Source organism: Eretmochelys imbricata, chromosome 1, assembly GCF_965152235.1.
Source record: "Eretmochelys imbricata isolate rEreImb1 chromosome 1, rEreImb1.hap1, whole genome shotgun sequence".
Classification (NCBI taxonomy): Eukaryota; Metazoa; Chordata; order Testudines; family Cheloniidae; genus Eretmochelys; species Eretmochelys imbricata.
The window spans coordinates 168001551-168019776 of record NC_135572.1 but is presented as its reverse complement, the minus strand read 5'-3'; the positions used below and the strand labels follow the sequence as shown (position 1 = coordinate 168019776).

General features: G+C 40.2%; 1 protein-coding gene across 1 annotated transcript in view; it reads right to left on the bottom strand.

The window, feature by feature from the left end:
• Nucleotides 1-5643: 5643 nt before the first annotated feature.
• Nucleotides 5644-18226, bottom strand: part of GRIK1 (glutamate ionotropic receptor kainate type subunit 1) — a 233388-nt gene continuing 220805 nt past the window's right edge. Inside the window, exons 15-16 of the mRNA XM_077807269.1 lie at nucleotides 16697-16947; nucleotides 5644-5796 (exon numbers count right to left, since the gene is read on the bottom strand). Of these exons, the coding sequence (XP_077663395.1) occupies nucleotides 5644-5796; nucleotides 16697-16947 (404 nt within the window). The remainder of the gene's footprint in view (nucleotides 5797-16696; nucleotides 16948-18226) is intronic.

Sequence of the window (18226 nt, the reverse complement as noted above, 5' to 3'; positions counted from 1 at the left end):
GGGAGAAGAACATGCCTGATGGTAAATGTTCCAGACTCATAGGTCTAACCCATCTTCAGGTAATTAACAGTGACAGACAAGGAAGACCTAGGTAAGAAGTGTGTGGCCATAAAAGGCTCGGCAAATTGTAGGGTTCAGGGAATCTGGAGTTACAAGAGTAGTTCAGTTTCCATGTCAGTTCAGTCTCTGTGGGGAAGGGGAGTCTCATGAGCAGGGCTGGATTTCCAGTTAGGCCCAGCAGGCATGTGCCTAGGGCACAGCATTCTAGGGGCACTTAAAAATTCAACATTTGCTGTTCCCGGGTCCCAGCAGGGGGTGAGGCCGGCTGAGAGGGAAAGGGCGTCACGCAGCCCTGCTGGAGCTTTCCTACCAGCAGGGAAGGCGCAGCAGACCCCTGTGGCAGGGGAAGAGCTCAGCAGTCAAACGCAGGGGGCCCTGCCAGGCAAGGAGGTCCTGGGGGAGCTGCTCCTAGGCAGGCCCCGTTCCTGCTCCAGCCTGGCTGATGGCGGCACGCCTGAGGAGCCAGAGTGACCCTGACCAGCCCTGCCGTACTGCCGGCTCGCTCAGCCTGGTGGACACAGTCACCTCTAGGCGGGGTCAGTGAGTGTGGCCAGGGGGGTAGGGCGTGGAGAGTGGGTCTTGCTGGGGGGGGGGTGCTGGGGAGTGGAGGGGGGAGGTTTGTTTGTTTGGGGCGCTGGGCAGTTGTGGTGGTGGTGGGGCACCTAAAAGTTAAAATTGGCGGGGTACCCCTGACGCCCACGGCAGTTTGGAGTTCCAAGCTGCTGTGGGTGCCACCCCCCACTTCCCTCGCAGCTCCTGTCTGCTGCGGCTGGCAGGGAGAGCTCAGAGCTGGGGCCCCCACAGCTGCCCATCCACTGGGGGCGCCTAGGGGCACGCAAGGTGTAGGTCCGGCTCTGCTCATGAGAGTGCAGGTTCTGTATTCCATGAGCACTCTATTTCCCTCCTTGTTCTCTACTGAAAAATGCATTTTGTACCCTCCCTCTAACTAGTTCAAAAATGGGGGGGAAAATCATTCCGTATGTCACCTGGAATAGACTGTACAGCAAAAACTGGTTTTGTGGCTTCATATTATACATCATTCCAATCCACTGGTTTCTAAGAGATCTGACTGAAACGGCATTGGCTTGAGTGCTTGAAGCATCGCATTAAGAAACCATCCATAAAGGGAGGGAACAGGAAAGATAATTCTGTGCTGTAACATACACATCCCTTCCAGATACTCTAAAGGAAAGAACAATGGCCCATAACTTTATGAAATCATACTGATACACTACTTACTATACAGTAAGTATAGTACATTAGGCAGCCATCAGAACTTGTCATAAAAACTTCCTGACATGTTACTGCAGCAGCAGTCAAAAAAGCTAGCAGTGTTAGGAACCATTAGGAAAGGGATTGATAGTAAGACAGAAAATATAATGCGATATATAAATCCATGGTACACCCACATCTTGAATGCTGGCTGCAGTTCTGGTTGCCCCATCTCAAAAAAGATATATTAGAACTGGAAATAGTACAGAGAAGGGCAACAAATAACTAGGGCTATGAAACATATGAGGAGAGATTTAAAAGACTGGGACTGTTCAGTTTAGAAAAGAGACTGAGGAAGAGGCCTTAAGATAGAGGTCTATAAAATCACGGACGATGTGAAAAAAGTAAACAAGGAAGTATTTATCCCTTCACATAACACATGAACAAGGGGTCATCCAATGAAATTACTAGGCAGCAGGTTTAAAACAAAAACCAGAAGTGCTTCTTCAGACAACACACAGTCAACCTGTGGAACTCGTTGCCAGGGGATGTCGTGAAGGCCAAAAGGATAATTTGGTTTAAAAAAGAATTAGATAATTCATGGAGGATAGGTCCATCAATGGCTATTAGCCAAGATGGTCAGGATGCAACCCCATGCTCTGGGTGTTCTTAAACATCTGACTGCTAGAAGCTGGGACTGGATGACAGGAGATGGACCATTTAATAATTGCCCTATTCTGTTCATTCCCTCTGAAGCACCTGGCATTGGCCACTGTTGGAAGACAGGCAATCGGGCTAGATGGACCATTGGTCTGATCTAACATGGCCATTCTTATGTTCTTAAGTACAACTTCAGTTTATGAAAACTGAAGAAATTTTAAAATCTAATTTGCATTTCCCTTGTTCTTTTACAGTCTTTCATTTGATACATAATTCAATTTGGACACTGAAAAGTTTTTTTTCTTCTTACACATTGGCATCTTGCTGCAAACACAGAAGGGAGTGGTTAAATTAAAACCTCTGATCTTTTTGTTTTTGTTTCTATTAAAACATGAATAGAAATATATGCAACTTTTAAAAAAAGAGAACCTATAACTGTGTAACTAGTAAGCCTAGGCTACCAATCATATCCATTTTAAAGTAAGTGGTCCAGTATCACAAGTCTCAACACTTTGAACGTATTAATTTCAAATATCTGAAGGTTATGGTTGTCAGTGTGACCATGTCAAAGACACAAATCACAACCTGCAAGGACCTCAGAATCCTAATGGTATACAAAATAGTCTATTGCAACATTAAATCAAAGAATGAATGAAGAATGAAAGCTCTTTGTAACACTCCCCGTGAGCATTCTGGGGGTGGCGACTGTTTTTAATACACTTCTTCATACAACACCTGATCCTTGATTGGCGCCCTTTGTCGCTACTGTGGAACATGATACACACCAAGTTTTTCCAAAAGTGAGGAATAAATTCTTGGTGTCCAATCTGAATCACTTTAAAAGTGATCTGATTTTCAGGGAGTGGTTGCTTAGAACTTTCTGAAGATAAGGCATCTCAAGGTCAGCACCTAAAATCAGTAGTTGCTATTTTGAATCTGGACCATAATAATTAATAGCATTCACACAACTCTAGTAGAGGCATTTATTCATTTCAAGGCTCAGGCTCCTCTGCTTCCTTCATGTTGCTCCTAGCTGTGCAAGTTAGTGTAAAAGATCCCATGGGGGAAGGGGAGGAAGATTACAGGCGCTTCTCCAGCCCACCTCTATGTATCTATTTCGCCTATCTCAGCAATTTGCAGAGGAAGTGGACATGACCAGAAGCCCAAGGTGAGTAGCAGCAGGGGGTATGCTTCCCCATGAGAATGTCAAAGAACGGCTGTAGACCTTAGCGCTCCACTGAAGCAGCCATAGCTCTCCTGCGTGTTTTCTGACTCCCCCTTCAGAGAGGGTAGAGAACATGACCACGAGCTGTGACAGATGGCTGTGTCCTGACTCTCTGCTGCTTTGGGCTCATATGGCTAGCAGAGGATCAAAGGGGAGGAGGGGATCGCTACACAGCTGACTGGGGATCCATGGATTTCAGACCTGTGGCAATTTTGCTAGCGTCACACCCTGTGATTGCCCCTCATTCCCACTCATGAATCAGGTCATAGAAGGGAAATATGTCCATTCGGTGGCAAACTTTTTGAAAAAGAACTTCACACAGGCCTCTTTACTGCCACCTCTCTTTATGTAACTTACCCATGCAATGTTTTCCAGGTGGGTGGTGGCTCATTATACAGTAAAACTATAACCTATTTATGATCAGTACAATATCAGCCTGGGAGGCTTTAAAGCTGATATTGATTGGCTTATTTTTCAGTCATATGAAAATTATCAAAAAAGTGTTTTTCTGGTCTGTGACCTGTTCCCTGAGAAGGGGTAGCTTTTGGAGGCAATAAATAAAACTGGTTTTGTATGTGTTACACACCCAAACAGTTGAAATTTTGGGGTGATTTGGCTGAATTTTTTGCTTTTGTTTCAGGGTTTGTATGAAACCAAAACTGGAAAGTGAAAGATGCAAAGTGTGTGTACTGAAACACCAAGTTAATCAAACTCTGTTTGATTGAAAGGCTGAGTGTTACATAACTCAAGAGTTTTTTGTTCTTTTCCTGGGATATTGCACGTTTGAAAGCCAAGTTGTCGCCTCTGCTGAACATCCATAGGAGCTTCATGCATGTATGCCAGGGCAGAATATGTCCCTTAAATTTCAAACTGCAGGGCCATCAAGAACTGTGGCTTTACAGGATATTGTGATATATGTTAAGAGACTTCACTTGGGGCCTGATACTTGGTTGTCAAATGAGTCACATTTACACTGGAGATGAAGGAAAGCATTCCAGATGTGGGGCTCTCAGTCATGGCGCGCTCGTGGCTAAGATGAATTGGAGAGGGGAGTGAAGTTTCTTGGAAGCTTCAAAGACTTAATACTTTTACCAGCACTGGGGGTGGGGGGGTGCTTGGAATTGGTGATTGGCATGACACAAGAACCTAGTTAGGTTACAGGGAAGCATCCCTGCACAGCTGTCTCAAGCTCTGTCCCCAGCTGTTCCTTGCTTTGCCAGGAGGTAGGGTCATGGCTCCACAATTGCTCCATCCAGGAGCCACCAGCAATAGTGCACTCTGCAGCTCCCTGCAGCCATTATTACACTCATAACTGCTTGTGCTCTCAACCTACTGAAAATATTTTTTCCTTTCAACAGAATCTTGGAACTAAACTCCTGGGGATAAAACCCTGTGAACAAGTGAATTAATCACAGGGACAATGCACTAGAATAAATATGAATATACTTCATGCTACTGTAGTTCAAAGGAACTAAGGAAAAATTTCTGCTATTGAACATGTCACTGCCCTTCTTCCTAACTAAGAGGCTAAAAAGAGGTAGTATTCCATGACAGACTATTGTTTGCTTAATTATAGGGTCTTTTAAGTGGTGCCCCCCGTCACTCTTATAGCAAGTAGCGATAACCCAGAAAATCAGCACAGTTCTATTTTCTAGCAGATGTAGTTTAGCTTTGATATTTTTGTGGTCCATTTTATAATATGAACAGTCTATTGTTCGCTGTTATTTCTAAGGGGGAAGCATTATAAATTAGGAATTTCTTTGGTACCACAAGCCAGAGGGATAATGCAGTGTACCAATGGCTGTGCTGCCAACTCTCTCAACTTTTTCAGGAGGTTTGTAATATTTGGTATCTTTTCTTAAAGCTCTGGCCTTAAGAAAAGACAGAGAATCTCAGCTTTCATTTAAAAAAAAAAAATTCCTAGCCCTCCTGGTTGCAGAGAAAAGCTTGAAAATATGATCCTTAATAGGTCAACAACAGGAAGGCAAATAAAAAGAACCTATCATTTTTTAATAAAATCATTTTCAAGCCACTCAGTTTTGTAGAGCCTGACTCATGATTTTTAGATGCTTGTGATTGTCAGTACTGCAATTTTTATAAAAAGAAAATAAGATTACATTATGATGAGTAAGAAAGTGACAAGAAAAATGTAGGACATTTGGATTATTGGAAAAAAAAAAACCCCTGTATCTTTATTTAGAAAGCACATACAGCAATGTATGGGAAGGGAACAGAGATGCAAAACAGGTCAGCATACAAATTCCTTTCAAAAGATATGGTGAGACGCTTTTCCGATTAGTCTTATATCCATCTATGTGAGCATTTAAACTGCTATTACCTTTCCTAGATAAAAAGAAACCACACACAATTTCTGAAGAACAAGCTAAATGTCTATTTTCAGAAATTCCTCCATAGTCAATTTTGTAGGCAGCAAAGTTTTTTTTGTTTTTTATTCCTGATGTTTCCCAAGAGGTTTTTTTTCTTGTTTATGCCATGGTTTCTTTCCTCAGTGTCCGCCTCTGATGACAAGTAAGGATACTTGTGAATGATCTCCCTTTAGTTCTTGACCTTTTCTTTAACTTCTTCTGATGCTTGAGTGAAATTCCGAGCTCCTCCATTATAGCATTGAAAGAAAGACACTAGAGAAATGTGGGAAAAGTGTTTAACATTCAATGAACATAAATTCCAAACTTAAATTCCGCAAAACTTTAGCGTTTAGGTTTCTATAAACACAGGCTTTAAGGCCTGATTCATGGACTTCATGAGTTCTGGGAGTCTCTTAATTGAATTAAACAGTCTGTGGAGTAGGGCCATATTGCACAGTGGATGGGATTTTCAAAAGCTCTGGGCACTGACCCAATCCTGCTCTCTTTGAAATTTAATTTACCATTTATTTCAATGGGAGCAGAATTAGGCCACTGCTGTGCGGTTTTGAAAATCCTATCCAAACACATTTATGTCTTCCACCGTGCCTTTAGATTATGAAACTTATCTTTCCTCTGAAAACGTACTCATGTTAGTCTTAAAACACGCTAGTGCTAAAGAGAACAAATACAACTTCTTTTGACGATTATTTGATTTCTGCCCCCACACCCAGCCATGAAATTAATGACTCTCTAAATAAAACATTTTCCAATGCTCTTTCTACAGAGAAATAGAGAAAAATACTTTTAAAACGTGTGTCCAGGAAAGGAGAAATTATATTCGGGTGAAATAGTTGGAAAATTGCAAGATGGTTTAGAAAGTGGAATGCCATTTGGCTACTGGATTCATGAAGATATGTTTGGGGGGGGGAATAACATAAAACTGACTGCTAAAATAACTCCACGTGGTATAAAAATGTATAGAGCTTCAAATGGAAAGAGTGGTGATGTACAGTTAATGTACTGATTTAAAAAAAATCAGGTGATAAGTGTGATTAAAATGTACTTATTTTTTACCACCTCCCCAGCACCCAGCCTGCTAATCCATCCCTTATTTTTAACATTCCAAACCCCTCTGAGGAGTTTTAAGAGATGCTTTTTTAAACAGCCCATAGAAATGTTTCCTATATCCCAAACATGGATTTTCCCCTAAAAGTACGCTGCTGGAAGATAGGCTCTATTAGTCCTTGACCAGTAACAAGTCCATTCTAATATGTCAAAGCCCTGCAGAGATAAATATGAAATATTTATTCTAGGAGAAAGGGAGAAATCCAAGCTTTCCTACCAGCTTCTAGTTCCCAAGAAAGACTTTAAAATGTGAAGTATGGCATTATGTTTAGGGCTGTCAATTAATTGCAGTTAGCTCACGCGATTAATCACAGTTTTAATCACACTGTTAAACAATAGAATACTAATTGAAATCTATTAAATATTTTTGGATGTTTTTCTACATTTGCAAACATATTGATTTCAATTACAACACAAAATACAAAGTGCACAGTGGTCACTTTATAATATTTTTATTACAAATATTTGCACTAAAAAGATTAACAAAATAGTATTTAACAAAAATATTTAATTTCAGTTGGTATTCTATTGGATAACAGTGTGATTAAAACTGCAATTAATTTTTTTTTAATCGTTTGACAGCCCTATTTATGTTAGATGTTAACTCGGGCAGAAAAGTGATTTACTCAAGGCTGTGGAGGGAATCCTTTTCAGAGCAGGGATTAGAACTTCAGAATTATAGACTTCTAGTACCATGTTTTGTCCCTTTCTCTGAGTAGTGCCTGGCCTTGATTCTGCAAGCTGATGTGCACACAGCTCCAGTCAGAGATTGGGGCATTACTATTAGTGTTTCTTCAGTGTACATACATATATTGTATGGACTCTATACAATGTGGTATATATTGTGGTGTAGCTGGTGAGAGTTTATTTGAGCAATATGTTGCACACAGACCTAGTATGACCCTAGATTATTTAATATACACTTTCTTTGAGAGGCTTCATTTTTGTTTGTCTTATGAAACACTGAATGCCTTAAGTATATAATAATTAAATGGTTATTAACTCATGACTGACTTAAAATGTAATTGACATGGGCAAGAAAATCCTTCTTCAAATTAGTTTCTGGTAGATCAGCCCTTTGTAATAGTCAGGACTTCACTGGTGTAATTATCATTTTAAACAGAGCTTTTGGTGACACAATTTAGGAACTTCTGGTGCTAAGCATTAGTTTGAACCAGTGATATCTGATAGACCTCTGGGCCCTCTGGTAGTAGTTGCTGAAGCAGGTGTCATTCTGCTGTTGAAGTTACTTTTAAATTGAATGAGCAAAGCCTTTTCAGAGAATGTCACCACTGATTTCCCCAGCTGATAAAAATATATGCACCAACCCACTGGCTCTATTGCGTGGTTACTCCCTTGACATTAATTGTAATTGGATTTTTTTTTTAAATCTGGATTTTTGGAATGAGCCAAGAATTCCATGGTGAATGAGCAAGGGAATATATCAATCACTAGACTATCTACTTTTTATATAACTGTAATGCAGTGTCTGATACTAATCCATGTTCGGGGTGCATGTGTGTTTATAGATGTGGGTTTCTGCAAGATGTGCATAGGGATAAGTCCTATAGTCGGAACAATATCTTCTATTGGCATGTTAATGTTTACATCTAGGTTTTTCCCAAACTGATTCAGATTATCCAGATCATATTGCACTCATTACATTGTTTATCATGGGATATCAAGAAACTTAATTCCATGAAGAACATGTCATATTTATGCAGAGATGTTTGACACATCATTGATAGGTGATGTTGAATGGTGTTCAAGTTAAAACTTGAAGTTTTAAATATTTGGATACCTGTTGAATAAACTACATGGACCTGTTCTAGCTTCTAAAAAGCTTTGAGTTTAAATGACCCTCAGTCTGTTCTATTTGTAAACTTTGTCTTTTTATTTTTAGTAACAATCGATGCTGTTTATCCAAGTCTGTCTGTGTATGTTCAGAGCTTGTATTTCTGAAGTAAATTTCTGCCATCTTGCTCATTATTAAACCTTTTACTTTATCGCCAATTTCAAGAGTTATTGGTTTAAAAGTCTGTTGATGGTCTTGGTTTTAAATTTGGTGTTATCTATAAACAGTTTATCATATTTACAAGAAGTACATATTGAGGCCCTGGCTTAATCCCAAATGTCTTTGTCCTGCAGAAAATATCCGTAGCCATACAGCATACAGATTTTGGCTGACCCATTCAGAAGAGAGGTTAATCAGCCAAAAGCAAACACACACTGGAATCTGCTGTTGTATACAAGGCACAGTTTGGGAAAGGGGAAGGAGGAAAGCTTATATATAGGAAAGCAACTTCCTGACTCCTACGCACCACAGCTCTCAATGTTGTATCTATTGGAACCATAAAAGTTGTTGTTGCCCTTGGGTTGGATTTAAATCTATGTCTTGGGAGAATTAACCAGCTACAAAACCTGTTTTGGTTTAACAGAGTCTTATAATAATGAAGTGAACATAGAAATAAGACTGGGAACCTGGACTGATCCTTTTACAATAAAATTCAAAGGGACTCTTGACAAGGTTTGTAGACTCCAACTTTGATCTATGGCAGATTTGTGTCTGTCTGCAAAGTCCTGCCACCTTTTAGAAAACAGAGTGGAGGAGGTGGTGGGCCTCTACAAATGGTTTTAAAAGACCTTGAGATGAGGGGCTCTGTACTGCCTCTCCTTTCTCCCTCCCCATTCCCATGCACTTTAGGATGTTCTGAAGTGCAACTGGAGAAGGTTCCTTGAACTTTCAGTTTTCTAATAAACAATTTATCAGAAGGTCATACAAAATCCCCTATGAGCCCCATGAAACCTATCCCAAACGTGTACATAGATTACACTTCACTGCTTCTAAAGTGACCTAGGCCCCGTAACCGCATGAAGCACTTAAAATTGCTCTCTTTCTAGTTTGTCACACAAAGTGGAGATGAGGAAGCAGGGCAGATGTTCAAAAATCAGAATTGCCCTGAACTTTTTAGATGAGGAGACAAAACTGCGTCAGCACTACAGAGCAACTGTAAGCCAAGCCAGCATGCATGTGACAGAGAAAAAAATGGTGGTAAGGAGACACATTCGATTATCAAGCTGCTAAAGAATCTTTATGAAAAAGTAATGTATATGAAATATCATAGCATTCTTTTAAAAGGGCATCGTACAGTTAAAATTGCCTTCTGTGTTTTACCTCTTCCTGAGGTATTCAACTGAAATTTTTTTAAGAGCTTTAAAAATTGTTCTAATGCTGTTAACTCCTTGGAGTTGGTTGAGGGTGAACATTGAAGACAGACCCGTAAATTTCACTTTTGCTTATAGTCCGCTTCACTTGCTGGTTCTGTTGGGATGCTGCAGTGTTTGGCTTGCAAACACTGCGTGGGAATGTTATTCCTTTAAAATATGTTGGTTGAGGCCAAATTAGACCAGGGAATTGGTCTCTTCATTGTATAACAGGCATAGCAGCAGATCCATCACCTGCTCAGGTTTCCCAAATCTTTCCTCCACTCCTATCTCGCAACAGTGAAAATTGTGTTAGACTTTGGGGTAGCTACCTACCTGGGCAGGGATTTTTTTTTTTAAAGTAATATAGACTAGATTGAGGAAAACTGGGAACTGTAATTCTGACTCAATATGCCATACATGAACCTTTGAAGCCAGTCTGCCTGTGGTGTCAATCTATTCAGAAGACTTTATAGTGAACTTCATACATACATAAGGAGAAATACCTCAATCTAGAGGTGCTGTGTTACACTTGAAAATTATGAAGATTCACTGATAGAACAAATTTATCCTGGCAGAATATATAACAGGAATCCATCTTATAGTTCAGTAACAGAGAAAGAAGATCAGAATCCGGATTTCCCTTCTGTGGGCCACAGTAGCCATGTTTTTATAGTTACACATAGATGGAACAGAGGCAAATTCTTAATATTGGAAAAAAAGTACTTTGCCTTGTGTCTAGTATACTGGAGGAAAATGTTTCAAAGTAGTTATTTCTTGTGAAAATATCACTGCTGTAGTGAATTCAAAGTCTGCTTCAGTACTCTGCCACTAAGAGCTAATTATTCAAATTAGACCAGCAGGCAAGCTATTCTAAACTGTGCATCAGATTTTTAGAAAGCCTGGTTCTGCACTGAAAGTGACTATAAAAATGGGTATTTTGTGTTTGTTTTTCCCAATTTTCAGTTGGTAAGAAAAACGATGGTTTCTCTAATTGCCAGCCCCACAAACCAATTGAAGGCTAATGGGGTAACTGAGGGTAAAATCTGACCTGCATATCTTTCAAAACTGGTGTAAATGCATGAGAAGGACTGAGCTCCTATTGATTTTTGAAGCAGAGGGTGAAGTTGCAGAGCTAACAGTTTGGGGAAGAATCCTTCTTGAAAATTTGACATAGATGTTACTGAGAAATGATAAACATGGGATACGCTCATCCCATGCTATTTGTATGCAGCCACTTCTCCGAGTAAAATTCAACTTCAGAGACGTGAAAGCTTTTATAAATTATTTCTGTTATCTCTACCAGTTCCACACCTTTTTGGTTTGTACCACACTTGCTCTGAGTACACAGATTTGTTTATACAACTTACAAAACGTTAAGCATGTGTAGAGTACAAGTGATGCATGAAAGGACTCTAAATGTCTCCTAATGCTTACTACTAATTTTAGAGACTGTCGTCTGCATGTTTTCGAGTTGCCTTTTAGATAATTTATAATCTGAAACAAGCGACCTGTTCCTCATAATAATAAGCAAAGTTAACCATGTTGTAGAAAAGTGTAATTGCAGCGCGTTTTGAAACCTTTGCAGAATATGTTCAAAAGGGCATGGCAAATAATATGTAAAACATAATTATCTGGTTACGTAAGGATAGTCTTTGGACATAGTCCTCTTAACACAAACATATTAAATAAAGAGAACACTTGCGGTTTGATACATTACAGCGTTCATTTTTAAAATATGGTTGTAGTGCCTAGAACTCCCAATCATAGACCAGGACCCCGTTGTGCTAGGCATTGTGCAAACACAGAAAGAAAAGATGGTTGCTGCCCCAAAGATTTTACAATCTGTGTGGACAAAACATTTAAGAACTTGATCATCAATTGGTTCAGTTTGTTGATCTGCCACAGACTTCCTGTGTGACCTCGGATGAGCCATTTAATCCCTCTAGGCCTTAGCTTTCCATCTGTAGAGGGTGATGTTTTTGTCTCTCCACCCTTAGTCTGTTTTTTTTTTTTTAATGTGGAATGCAAGCTGTTTAGGCCAGGGACTCTCTATAAGGGCATGTCTACACTTACCTCCGGAGCGATCGATCAGCAGAGGTCGATTTATGGAGTCTAGTGAAGACATGATAAATAGACCGCCGAGCACTCTCCCGTCGACTCCGATACTCCACCAGAGCGAGAAGCGCAGGCGGAGTCGACAGGGGAGCATCAGAAGTTGACCCACCACAGTGAAGACACCGCAGTAGTAGCTCTAAGTACATCGACTTCAGCTACGTTATTCACGTAGTTGAAGTTGCGTAACTTAGATCGATTCCCCCCACGCTCCAGTGTAGACCAGGCCTAAGTGTAGGCACAAGGGAGCCCTGAACTCTAGTCACCAACATAATACAAATAAATATAACCATTTAGGATCAAGTCCTTTGGCTTTGATAAGTGCAATGACTAAAATTACTAAATGCCCTTAACTTCCATTAACCTCACTAGGAGTTGAGAGTGCACAGCTCCTCTCTGGAGGCACTCAGCACCTGGCAGGATCAGGTACCTTCGCTACAAATGTACTTTCTTTTAGAGCTCAAGTGCTCGTCCCATTTTTCACATGAACAGATGCTGGTATAATTTTTGAATGGCAGGTTTTTTTAACACATCTTTATGGCTAGATCTGAAATTCCATTTAAAAACAAGATAATTGTTTCATCATGGTCCCCAGAGTCAAGCTAAATCTACTATGCTGTTTGGCAGTCAGACGACAAGTAAGGAGCACTGTTGTTAAGACTGGCTCTTTTTTCTATGGCCTCTCTCAAAGATGTGACGGTGCTCTAAAAACTAAACAAAACAAAGGCGCTTCACACCGAATGTCCATCCAAAGTTCAGTAGAGATTAAGGAACTGGTGAATGGGAAACTGAGGGGGACAATGATTAGGATAATAAGCATATTAGTCATTGTCCTTCTCCTCTGAGAGCTCAGAGGAGCTGGATTTGATTGGCTTTAAAGTTCTTTCCCCAGTGGGGAAATCACATGCTTAAATGCTTTGTTGAATTGGGACTAGAGTGCCTAATTCTCTCACTTGTGGTTAGATCTTGGTTTGTAAGTGCACAAATTTTGCCAAGACTTATGGATCAAAGCTCTGGGGGTCTTAGCCAACAAATTTTGTTACCAGGTGAAGTGTTATCTGTTGTGAGTAATTCCATCACAACCAGGATAACTTCTTCCAGGGTCTTGAGTGGGACGGACACAAACTGACATTGCTTATATTGTAAAGGGTACTTTCTTGGTCATAAAAACAGATGGATTTTAAGATCCAATAGAAGAACTAGGGAAACCACTAAGATTATTAAAAGGGTAAATAAAATTGGCCAATAGACAATAATGCAAAATGGAAACAAAATGACCAGAACTCCTGTCACTGTACATAGAAGACCATGTTTTCTTGTCTCAGTATTCAGGTCAGACAGAAAGCAGATAGAAGAAATCAGAACAGGGCTGAGCTGGAGTGTGTTAAGGGAAACTAGAGCATCTGGAGCACTTCACCTACTTAGTGGGCAGAAGTCAATCAGCAAGAAGTGTTTAATTGCAATAGAGCTCAGACATGGTCCCTCCAAAAAAGGGATCATTAACTTGCTACATCTTGTGTTGCAAGGGTAAACTGCAGTGTACAAAGAAACCATACCAATAGATAAAAAAAAACTCAAGTACCAGTAGCAGACAAAGATGATCAATACCAATGAGTTGTAATGGTCAGGACACTGTACCAAAGAGACAGTTGGGAAGTGATGTGTGGGAGACGAAATCAGTGAAATTACGGGATCAGCTGGGGTATAATCAGATCTGGATAAAAAGTAACTGGGCTTATTTAGAATAAAGGGAAGTTTATCATGGTTCATGCATTATTCTGATCCAGATTTATATAAATATATATCTAAAACTACAGTTACAATAGTATTTCAGCATAGCTATTCAGATGAACTTCCTACACACAACTTTGTAGTAACTTGTATATTTATTATGCAAAACAAATGCCAAGGGTTTACACTTCAACATGATTTGATATCCTGATTGGTGCTTATACCATGAAAGAATCCTGTCTTATAATAAGTACAGTATGTCTGATCCTCCTTTCAGTTACACAGATGAACACCAAAATTAAATCTATGCCATTACACTGATGTAAAACCTGTGTATACAAGAAGAAAACTAGGTGTTCTATGAGGATGTATTCACTGAATAATTTTTTTAAATGTTAATGATTACTGGCTTAAAACCTAAGTGTGATTTTGTGGTACAATAGTACAAGCTGCTTGGAGGTGTTGTATAATGAATTTTAAATGGATGAATTAAAATTAAATATTTGACACTGGGAACACAGTGCTGTCAGCTAAAAATCACTGGCTCCTTTGCCACGAATGGGCCTTTCAGAGAGTTAATGGAATCCTGCAGATTGTTGATTTGTGAGGTTTCTAAATAACTGCATGGGCTTCTTGCTAAATGTTCTGCAGAGACTAAAGACTGAGTTCCTGCAAATTGCACTGCATGGGAAAGAAGGTAAATACATTTTTCTTACCTGAAAATGCTGAACTACCCAAAGGAATGACAAGAGGATTATGCTCTATAGAGAGATATAGAGACTAACACTGTTTTAAAATCTATTTTTTATTCTATGATATGCACGGAACTGCTCAAATTCTCAGGACCCTGGAGATCCATCTGCTACAGTAGCTGAGCTTTAAGGCTATTAATATGTGAGGCAATATTTTGATCACTGTCATGGATACTCTTTAAGATGAATGCTTTCCATTGGACACACCTTTTTCCTTTACTATTATACAGTGTGAATTGAGGGTTGTGTTCGAATCCCTCGCTCCTCTCGGATTAATTTGCCACAGTCTAACTCCGTAGATAAGGTGGTTCCAGAGGTGGAGTTGGATGGATGGGTTTGCTTACATTGTAGTCCATAAAAGAAACAAAAGGCCTTGCATGCAGGAAAAAAAATGGAGAAAAAATAAATAAGTGAAATAACAAAAAAATATGAAAATGAGAGCTCTAAATTAAAGATAGTATTATGGAAACAGAAAAAGTCACAGATCATATGCAATTTATAGTCATAATGAAACTCTCTGTATTCTTCTTTTTATACAATCATTTCCCACAGATTCTGTGATAGTAATACGTGATATCGCCACTTTAATGCAGTTGAAGATGTTCATTATGATGAGACAGGCTACCCTCTATTGAATGTTGCTGTGATATAGTAGCAGGATTTTCACATAAACTGAACTTGTCACATCAGATTCACACTGGTACTCACCCAAATTATAAAGAAGTGAATTAATAAATTAAAATTGGGATACAATTTTTGGCCTATTAATTATGATTCCAAAAATATTGTTCTACACTCTTATCCCATTATCATTTGTCCTACAAACTTTAATCAACTGCATTACCTTTGCTTTTTTATACAAAAAAGGTTTTATCCATTATTTTATTTCTATCTGAGTCAAGAGCTGGAGAAACCCTCTTTTCATTGTGTGTTTTTGAAACTGGTAATTAAGATTTTAAAACTTATAAGAAAATTAACAGTATATACAAAATACATCCAGTTCTCTTGGATTTATGCCTAAAATACCAAATGTTTGGCTTACTAAAGCCTTGATCCTACAAATTGCTGCACATAGTAGACCTCTGTGTCCATATGCAGTCCACCATTGACTTTAGTGTGCGTCTGCTCAGGTGCAGGGATCTGCCTGCATGGAACAGTTTAAAGTCTTTTAGGCCTCGATCCTGTAATAAGCCTATCCCTGTACCATGATGGCCAAACTAATGTAACGCCACTGATATTATTATTGGCTCTAACTGATCCACTGGATGCACCTAAGCACCATACAGCTAAATAAAGCCATGGTGCCCGCATCCAATCCGATCCCAAGCCAAGTCCCATTGAAGTGAAATGGGGGCTGAGCAGGCCCTGGGGATTCACCTACAAAGAGGAGATGGCAGAATTGGGGTCTCAGTAGAGAAGTGACAAGGGAACACATAGTAGGACAGCAACTATACTCTAGTTGGAGAATGGCAATGGTAATTTTGTCTCTATAAGGAGATCTGGTAGAGCAGAACAAAATATTTAGTATTTGTTGCAGGATCTGGGGGTGTGCTTAGTGGTGGTACTCTCATCTCATTTTTTCTTAAACATACTTGGTGCGTGCTAGGTTCTATAATGAAAACAGAATAGCATTTCCTCAAACATTGCAACATCCATGCATTGGTTTACATCCATTATTTTCTTGGGTTTTTATATTACTCATTACCCGTCAATGGAGTTACTCCAGGAATCACTTTTACACCAGAGCCTACCGTTCTGTGACTCCCATCTCTTTCTATCAAGGCTCCCCACTTTATGGCCTGCCCTTCCCCGTGGAACATGCAGACACCTGGCTTTGAAGGAATGCTTTAGAGTGAGCGAGAACTGCGTTGGTGGAGACAGACCAGTAGATTGAGGCCGTTACCAAAAGGATGATGCTGAAGCTATAGAGAGAGCTGCAGTTTTCTGTTTTTATTCCTTTCCAAGTCCATTGGTTTGAAGTATTAAGACCAAGCAACAACTGTTTGAGAAATTAACTACGCTTGAAATTTCTGCACAGTCATACTAAACAACGCTAATTGGATGGAGTGTGAGGTACTTCCCTCTTCTCATTTAATAAATGTATGTGGCTTTAATGCCAAAAATGCGTGGCAGAGGTTCAACCACACAAGAGCCTAAATAGACTCTTAATGGTACAGCCTCCTATGCCTTGGCAACCCCAGGCTCTAAAAAACAAACCAGAAATGAGCTGGCAATAGACAACTCACCTGTTCAACATCGCTGTTTTTCCTGGATTTATATATAAATTCTCCAATGGCTACGAACACTGAAAGAACAAGTCCAGCAGCAAGCACTATAAAGATGCCCCCAATATTCTCAACCCCCAGAGCACTGGCCTCTTTGCTGTCCTCCTCAGGGCACCCGTTGCCCCGCCACCACTTTTCTTTCATCATGTGCAGTTTCCCCTCCTCCTGTAGCTGGAGAATGGCAATGGTAATTTTGTCTCTATAAGGAGACCCTGTGGAGCAAGAACAAACCATTTAGTATTTGTTGCAGGGTTGGGGTGGAGGATGCGCATTTGAGACAAAAGTGCACCCTTCTAACAGTACAAATTTATTCCTGATAGAGTATAACCAAAACAGTTCTGTACATGACTGACTGCTCGTGTTTGGATTGCTCCCTCATTCTAATAGGGGGATAGCATTAGCTAGTGAAATTTGCATTGGTGACTGACAGAGGGATCTTTAAGTCTTGCTATTCATTTGGGACTGCTTTGGGATTTCTGTGGATGCCTACAATGGACTTTGGCTAAACCCCTGCATTGCATCAGATTTTTCCCTACATTCCTTTCTGTGTCTGAGTATTTCACATTCTCCTAGACTCTCTACTTTTACATCCATTTTTTTTACCACTGTATTTAAAACTGAGCACAATCTAAGAAAAGACACCGTGACTTAAATAAGTTCGGGCCTCAGTTATACTTTTGCATCCTTATTTATGCCAATTGTGCTGGATGGTTATGAGAGCTGAAACTGGCCTTGTATTTTCTTTGCATTCTGCAAAGTTTTGCCAACACGTAGGTACAGATAGCAAAGTACTTGAGGCTTTTCTTTCTCTTATTTATTGCTTTCCCTCCACCGACATTTGACTGGTAACCATGTAACGATGCAGAGTGGATGAGTATGCACGATGCCTGGCAAGCAAGGGGTTAAAACCATGCTGCCGTTTTCTTCCCCCCCCCCCCTCTTGCTTCCCCACCCCAGCCAGAACAAAGTAGCAATGGAGCAATTAAGCTTAATAGACCAGCGGGAGCTAGCAATGTGGACAGGACTAATTAGCAGCAAGCACAAAATTCCCCAAAGGGCAAGGATTACAAAGTAGCCGCAGGGGGAGAGAGTTGGAAGAAAGTATGGGAAGGTAGTGTGAAACCAGAGGCATATGTGGACTAACTTCCTACCACGTCTGGACTTTCAGCCATAATGAGCTTTGCCTCCTAGGCTGGTCTATGCTACAGCTTATGTTGACCTAACTATGGCAGTGTCTACAGGTAAATTTCACTCCTACTGACCTAACTGGCCTGCTATGCTGACTTAATAACTCCACCTCCCCGAGTGGTGTAGAGTTGAGGTTGGTGCAGTGTCATTGCAGACACTGCATTGCTTATGTTGACTGTTTGCTGGCTTTCAGGAGCCTTCCCACGCTGACAATATAACTGATACAAATGCTCCTGGTGAGGGGGGACACCACTGATGGAAGGAGCAAAGTGTAGAGATGCACAAGTGATATAATTACGGTGG